This window comes from Nuphar pumila, chromosome 13, assembly GCF_984573655.1.
Source record: "Nuphar pumila chromosome 13, dmNupPumi1.hap1.1, whole genome shotgun sequence".
In the NCBI taxonomy this organism is placed as follows: domain Eukaryota; kingdom Viridiplantae; phylum Streptophyta; class Magnoliopsida; order Nymphaeales; family Nymphaeaceae; genus Nuphar; species Nuphar pumila.
Window position 1 is genome coordinate 24,397,163 of NC_143261.1, and position 7,475 is coordinate 24,404,637.

General features: G+C 41.8%; 1 protein-coding gene across 4 annotated transcripts; it reads left to right on the forward strand.

The window, feature by feature from the left end:
* The first annotated feature begins 2,269 nt into the window (after positions 1-2,269).
* Positions 2,270-5,522, forward strand: LOC149818110 (cytokinin riboside 5'-monophosphate phosphoribohydrolase LOG1-like). Of its 4 annotated transcripts, none has more exons than XM_089985135.1 (7): positions 2,270-2,637; positions 2,767-2,864; positions 2,991-3,021; positions 3,141-3,240; positions 3,394-3,464; positions 3,562-3,746; positions 5,160-5,522. In XM_089985135.1, the coding sequence occupies exons 1-7, from the start codon at positions 2,518-2,520 to the stop codon at positions 5,191-5,193; spliced, it is 639 nt and encodes a 212-aa protein (XP_089841261.1). In that variant the 5' UTR covers positions 2,270-2,517; the 3' UTR covers positions 5,194-5,522. The 4 variants fall into 4 exon arrangements, with proteins under 4 accessions (XP_089841261.1, XP_089841262.1, XP_089841259.1 ...); XM_089985133.1 differs by having other exon boundaries at positions 2,287-2,637; positions 3,562-3,705; positions 5,160-5,472; XM_089985136.1 differs by lacking the exon at positions 2,991-3,021 and having other exon boundaries at positions 2,281-2,637; positions 3,110-3,240.
* Positions 5,523-7,475: the final 1,953 nt, after the last annotated feature.

A 7,475-nucleotide genomic window follows, 5' to 3' on the forward strand; every position in this document is an offset into this window, starting at 1 on the left:
CTGAGGTGCCTCCTCAGCTCCCTCTCGGAGGGGACGGTCCTCGCCACAGCATGAGGCGGAGCAACTCCCTTGGCTGGCTTCATCCCATGTCCACCGTCTCCTGCGTCTGGGTGCCATAGGCCATAGGGTACTCTGTATCGCAGGGAGGCTTGATCTTCACTCCTGCACCACCCTGCTCTGATCTTCTTCGACAAGCATTCACAAGGAAAGAATGCAACCACCAAATCGTGCGGAATGAAAAAGAAGACCCGAGTCGTATCATGTTTCGACTCGGTTTCTAATTCTGGGGTGGGCGACCGCCCACCCATGCCCACCCCTGGCTCCGCCACTGCGCAGAAGCGAGGGAAAACCCCGAATAGGGCCCCACGACCACATTGCCTTACGTTGGCTCACCTCTGAGTAATTGAGTAGAACGTCATCTACTCATTCATTTTGAGGTTCACTAGACTATATGGATGAGTTTAATCATGGCCACTGTCATAAACATCAGCATCAGGATTTTTTCTTAGGGAGGAAAATGTTGAGATAAATAAAAATATTCTGTAAAATATAAGAAAAATTCAGGATATACAAACTTCAAATACTTTCAGAAAATAAATAGATAATACAAAAGAATAAAAGATTAAGATAAATGTTAATATTGCATTAAAATCATAATATTTTAAAATGGTGTATTTTGAAAACAAAGTGAACTTTCAGCATTGTATAGGTTTCTAACTGATTAGTATCAAAATTTTCATTTATTTCTGCGATTAATCTCTTTGAAAAATACATATTTGCACGTGTGGCTAGGGATGGGCAACGGGTCATCATGGTTCGGGCTGGCTCATTGGAAAAACCCCAGCCCATGGCCCACCCGTTAGGCCTGTGGGCCTATATCAAGCCGAGTAGGGCTTATTATATAATATATATATATATATATATATATATCATATTTTATGTTATATATTTATACATAGGCAGAACCGGCTGGGCCACGGGGGCCCATGCGCACCCCTACGTGCGGGCCGTCGCACAAGAGAGAGAGAGATGAAATGACCAAGGATAGGGTAAGGAGTCGCAAGGGTTTACGTTAAAGGAAAAAAAAAAAGGTAAAAAAAAAGGCAAAGAAACAACCATCAATGCAAGGACAAAAACACAGTCAGCCACTTCAAAATTCTCTTTATTTATCTATCAAAGGAAAAAATAAACAATAAAAAAAATCCTGAGAGAGAGTGACTTGTGAGTAGGGATGGCAGTGGAACGCCGCCTCGTCTCAAAAAGTTAACCTTCATCCCCGGGACGGGGCGGGGGGACTTTGGACCTCCACCCCGCCCCGTCTCAAACAAATTATCCCCTTCCCCATCCCCGCCGCCGCCCCTACCCCCACCCCGTTCTGTCCCGTCCTCACCCCATTCAAGCCAAGAAATTACCAGCATTTCAAGCTAAATCAAGGAAAAGGAAGAAGGACCGCACCTTTCGAACGGTAAGCGTCGAAATCACGCCAGAATTTTCAAGGGTCGAGCTCATAATTTTGCTTCTGACTGGCCGAAAACTTGTGGAAGAATCTGTCTCTCGCCCTCCACAAGCACTCCTCACAGTCGTGATCGTCCTCTATTCTCAGAAGCAATGCCTTCTTGTTACCGTTCGACATCGCTTCCCCTATCCCTTGATGGACTCCGACGATGCTCGAACAATTTGAATCTGGATTTATCGGGACGGGGGACAAGGTCTCCACCAGAGACAACCAATCTTGCATCTCATCCCTTGCAAAGCTGGTGGACGAATCTGGTACCAACGATGATGGTCGCTGATGGTGAATAGAGAGAGAGGGTTGAGAGCCGACGAACGTCTGCACATGATTTAGGGTTAGCATTAGGGTTAGTAAGTTAGTAATTTTATTAACGGGGATTGGGCGGGGATGAGGCAAGGCGGGGATGGGGCGGGGCAAGGGAAAAAGTAAGTCCATCCCCGAACGGGGATGGATTTTAACTTTCGACCCTGCCTCCATCCCCGTTTCATACCCTTCATCCCCGGTCCAAACGGGGCAAGGCGGGGCGGGGCCTCCCTTTCCCCCGGTCCACTGCCATCCCTACTTGTGAGCCGAGCTATCAAGTCTCAACCGACTCTCAAGCAGTCCGCTGCATAAAAAAACACAGTGAAAAGTACATCAGAACCAGACACACCCAGATCCAAAGACTACTAAAAGATTAAATATAAAATAAGGTGAAAATATGGGTATAGAAGAGGAAAGGCAATCGTGTAGACTAAAAATAGTGAGAATAAGGTTGTTGAATGTCTGAGAGTTTTGGGGATCAGGGTTGAATTCCAAGGACACTTTGGTATGAGAAATTATTTTTTTATTACTTCCCTACACCTTGCCAACCACGGTCTCTTCCTTGACCCCTCCACTCCCCTTCCTCCTTTGCTTCTTCCTTTATTTAAACCCCCACCCCTCCTCCTCTCCTTTTGTGCTCCCCTTCTTCTCTCTAGCCCGCCTAAGAGAGAGAGAGAGAGAGAGCGAGAGGTGCTTTTGTTATGGACTCTCAGCACCAACTAGTGAAATCCAAGTTCAAAAGAATATGTGTTTTTTGTGGTAGCAGTCCAGGAAAGAAAGAAAGCTATCAGATTGCAGCCATTCAACTAGGAAAAGAATTGGTAAGCCCCTCTTGCTCTCCCCTCTGTGACGATTGGTTGGTATCTTCTTTTTCATTTTGTGAGTCTGTGATTGTGGTGAAATGAGGTGTCCTTATGATACTAACCTAGCTCAACCTGCTGGGCTTGAAGGTGGAGAGGAGTATTGATCTTGTATATGGAGGTGGAAGTGTTGGCTTGATGGGTCTTGTCTCTCAAGCCGTTTATGATGGTGGTCGTCATGTGCTAGGGTAACTCTCTCTCTCTCTCTCTCTCTCTCTCTCTCTCTCTCTCTCTCTCTCTCTCTCTCTCTCTCTACAGTCCTCTTCTTTTTCCCATTTAATATCCTTTTTATTTTTTGCATATATATATTGCAGAGTCATCCCAAAGACCCTCATGCCAAGAGAGGTAAACAACTCTCATCCCTGTTATTGAACCGCCCATATATTTTGCTTTCATATCAATTTTTTTTTTTTTTTGCTTTTCCTAAATGAAGGCCCCCCCTGTTCTTGCTTTTGTTCTTCAAGATTACTGGGGTCACAATAGGAGAAGTGAGACCCGTATCAGATATGCACCAAAGAAAAGCAGAAATGGCTCGTCAAGCTGACGCCTTCATTGCACTACCCGGTACTTTTCATATCTCTGTTTCTTTCAATAACAATCATAATAGTAACAATAATATTATTACTATTATTGTTATTGTTGTTATTATTATTATTGATGATGATCAAAATTGAAACCTTCTCTTGTTTTTTTTTTGTTTGTGAAATGGTGAATAAGGTGGGTATGGAACACTGGAAGAACTTCTTGAAGTGATCACATGGGCTCAATTGGGCATCCATGATAAGCCGGTAATTTTTTTGATAACCCCCAGCTTAATGACCCTATGATTTTAAGGGTACCTTAATTGTCTCCTAATCTCTTAACCAAACATTGTTTTATTTGAAGGTTGGTCTGCTAAACGTTGATGGATACTACAATTCTCTGCTCTCCTTCGTAGACAAGGCCGTGGACGAAGGGTTCGTGACACCCGCTGCCCGTCACATAATTGTATCTGCCCCAACTGCCCATGAACTACTACTAAAGCTAGAGGTTCTCTCTCTCTCTGGAATGGGACCTCCAACTAAAGAAAGGTCCAAAATCTACAACCAACGATGATTTGACGGCTCCCCTTCTCTAATGTTTTAGCATCTCATGGATCAGACCTTATATATTTGTTCTTCATAATTTATTTAGTAAAAAATATAATTTACATGAAAGACTTTAGATTTAGATATGTAGACATGTTTTAGAAATGTCAAAAATCCTCACGATGCATTTAAAACTTTATGATACAAAGTACTTTAGGATTTTGATTTTTAGTGCTTTAAAAAATGCATCTAAATATTGAAAATTCATAATCTAAATTATGTCGCTCACTAAATGAATGGTAAAATCCATGAAAAACTCAATCTTTCATTATAGAAAGAATGTCATTGATTATCATTGGTTGTAGATTTTGGATCTTCCTTTAGTTGAACGGATCCCTATATATATACTACATTTGCTCGGACATAGGAAATGAGTAATGCTCCGATTGAATAGAGGTATAGTTTTAGATGCCCACATATGAAGACCATGTATGTCATCTATTTGTTCGTTTTAATTTGACCATGTCTCATGAAGAGGCTCCCAATGTGCCCATAAGCCAAAATTTCTTTAAAGGAGAATATAATTTCTACAGTCGAACTTATCGTACTGTCTACTAAAAATCCTCAATTTGATCCATTTGTTCAGCGTACGTGGTTAGTTTAAATACGGGGCATTACTTTGAAGTTTGAACCGAGTAGATTCTACATAAAAACAAAATCTTTTCAGTAGTGAAAATATTTGATGTAGTGTAGGGATTGAATGAAAGAACTGGATGGTTAGGGCACTATCGTTGGTCTCGGGTTCAAATCCCAGGGGACATTCCAGCTTGCTTGTCCAAAGAAAAAAAAATTGGTGTACCTCAGACCATTGTTTTTTTAAGCACTTTTGGGGAAAAAAAAGGTTTAAACGGATACAAAAAATCAATGATTTAAAATACACTTTTTAGTAAACAATGTGAGATTACATTTCTAGGGCTTGATTAACAGATAGATCAAGAAAATTAATGTTAAAAAACAGGTGGTTTCGGATAGAGGGTATGGTAACAACGGATTCAGAAAATATTTTCTCCATCCCCAAACAGATGACAATGTCATATGCTGTTTTTAGCAGGAAATGGCCAGAATCTGACCTGTGTACAGGTTTTGCTGGCAATACAAAACTTAATGGTTGTAAATGCACAGATTTTAATTTCCCTACTCATAAAAGCATATTTTTTCATAGAAAAAGCTTGAAACAAGAGTTGATTCTTCACTAAATAAACTCACATTGTGATGTTAGATCGAGTAAAAAAGACTTCCATCATGAGATTTCAAGTACACTTTACCTACAATCAACTGCATCAAATATATATGAAAAATTTTCTTTCTAGTATATAAGATGTGGATTGAGTGATGTACTTTTTTGGGCTTATGTAGGAATACGTCCCAAGACATGATGCGGCCGCGTTGAGTCTTAGGTGGGAGATGGAGCAGCTCGAGCACTCGGACAAGTCGGAGATCGCCCGCTGACTGGATAGTATGCTCAGCACCGCAACCCGTCTGCCAGTCGATGACCCGGCCATATGTATCCGTATAAAGATACTTTCCCCTCGTATATTGGTAACCGTATAGACAAATGTGAAAAAAAAAAAAGCGCAGTAGCTTTTCTTAGCTGCGCGTCGCATGTATCATATCGATTCCCTTTGTAATTTTAATTTTCTGTAACTATGTAAAACGCTGACGTGGAAAATCCGGTGGGTGTGCTGATTGTAACTATAATTTTACCTTTTTCACTTTTCCTATTATTTTCAATTTTCATGAAAAAATGGGAAATTATGATTCCCTCAGGGAAGGGACCACTTGCAGGCTGGCACGTGGACGAATCTGACACGTCAGGTTGGGGAGACATCCAGGGCTTGGCATCATGGCATGTGGAAGAATCGCTATGGCAATCGTACGGTTTACTGATCGCGACCTCCTATCATGACACGTGGCCGTCGGTGACATGTTGGACGGGCCAGATTGTGACCTTCTTGATAAGACCTCCAAGATGGGATCTTTCGGGGGGATGGGGGGATTAGGAGAATCAATGTCTTTTATGGAGAGGGGTGCCAAAATGGGTCGGTCCTTATGGGTGAGGGACCAGATCCGATATCGTATATCGCAGGTCGAGTCAATGGGCTGGACCAAATTCTAGGTCTGGCTAGGAAATGGACCCGGAGCATAATGCCCTAATGTGTTTTTTTCTTCTCAAGTGGGCTTTTGATCCTCCCAGGCGCACACTGTAAACTCAATAATAAATCAAACCTATTTTACAAGAATTTGACCAAACTATGGATTGGAGCCAAGTTGGATCTCACCCCAATCATGGACAGCTGATTTTCAATGGATCAAGATTTAGTTGAGCATCCAACCATCTGATTACTGCTTGGCCATTGCCACCATATCTATTTCAAGATCCAAATCAAGGATTTGGATTGGACTTTTTAAACATTACAATCCAGTGCACGTAAAATTAGATCCGAAAAGCATATATAAAAAGAGAATGCGTGTGTCAAAATGGATCTCCTTAACCTAGTGCAATCCACATCTGCATCCAATGTCCTAATCCAATTAACCGGTTTCAGTAATGCCTACATCCGAACCATTTGCATCCATAAAAAAAAAAAACTTGAAGACCTGCCGTGGAACTCAAATTTCAGCAACAAATATATGGTTCACCAAAATGTGCTCCCAATTTTAGAAAGGGGTCATTTTTTATGCAGCGGCACAGCATGCTTAGCATGCAGCTCCACTTCTGTTTTTCTTGAGATGAACACCACACTCATCTCGAGAAATGCCATGATGGATGGCTCTCAGGCAGGTTGCTGCATGCCCATCATAATTAGGCAGTGACCAACCCATCGAGAAACATGTTGGTTGGTCAGATGAGCAGGGGCTGCCTTCCTCTTAAGAAGCATTTGCACGTTTCAGAAGTTGCTAATGGACGATTCACATGTGATCAGAGAGAGAATGACAGTGTGTTTTGTCCACTTAGCACAACTGTTTTCCATTTTTTTATTATGACAAGAAACCCTCATCACTGCAAGGTAAACCCTGAGTGGGGTCACTGATACCCAAGCCCTTACAGAGCCCACCAGTCACACCCGGTGGAAGTCGAACCTGAGACTAAGGGCTCAGCACCTTCTCCCCAGGCCGGCCCGCTATCTCTCAAGCGACCCGGGCGGCTGTCACTGTTTTCCATTCTTGACTCTGCCTATCACTTTTCTCTAGTGAAAGCTAAGGAATAGTTCAAGAACTCTGTGCTAAGGATGGAACAATTCAACTCCACCATCGATCACAATGAATATTCCTGCAGGTTTTGCCTTATCTGCAGTTAACAAGGTTAACACACTGAAGAGAGAATGCCATGAAAGAATATATGTCTCATTTTTTGTGCACCTAGTCACAGCCTCATCTCTTTCTGCAGACAGCATCCAAAAGTCAAAAAGAAACTAGCTAGCAGCCCGATGCATCACTATAGTTGGATCCAGTGTGACAAATATATATCAGCAATATTTTGAAAATATCACAAAAAAAATGTGGCATGTCGGTCGCCATCTTAAACTGTTTATACTAAAATATTGCAATTTTATCACGGTATTTGCCAACATATTGGCTAGGGGGGGTTCTTGCAAACATATTCTTTTATTTTTATTCACTTTTCTGATATTATGCCAGTAATATGTGAGATCAATAAAAACTTCAATTTCG

Coding starts and splice junctions, on each gene's coding strand:
- LOC149818110 (XM_089985133.1), top strand. CDS start 2,518: ATGGACTCTCAGCACCAACTAGTGAAATCCAAGTTCAAAAGAATATGT. Junction 3,241..3,393: donor CGCCTTCATTGCACTACCCG/GTACTTTTCATA, acceptor ATGGTGAATAAG/GTGGGTATGGAACACTGGAA. Junction 3,706..5,159: donor AACTACTACTAAAGCTAGAG/GTTCTCTCTCTC, acceptor GGGCTTATGTAG/GAATACGTCCCAAGACATGA.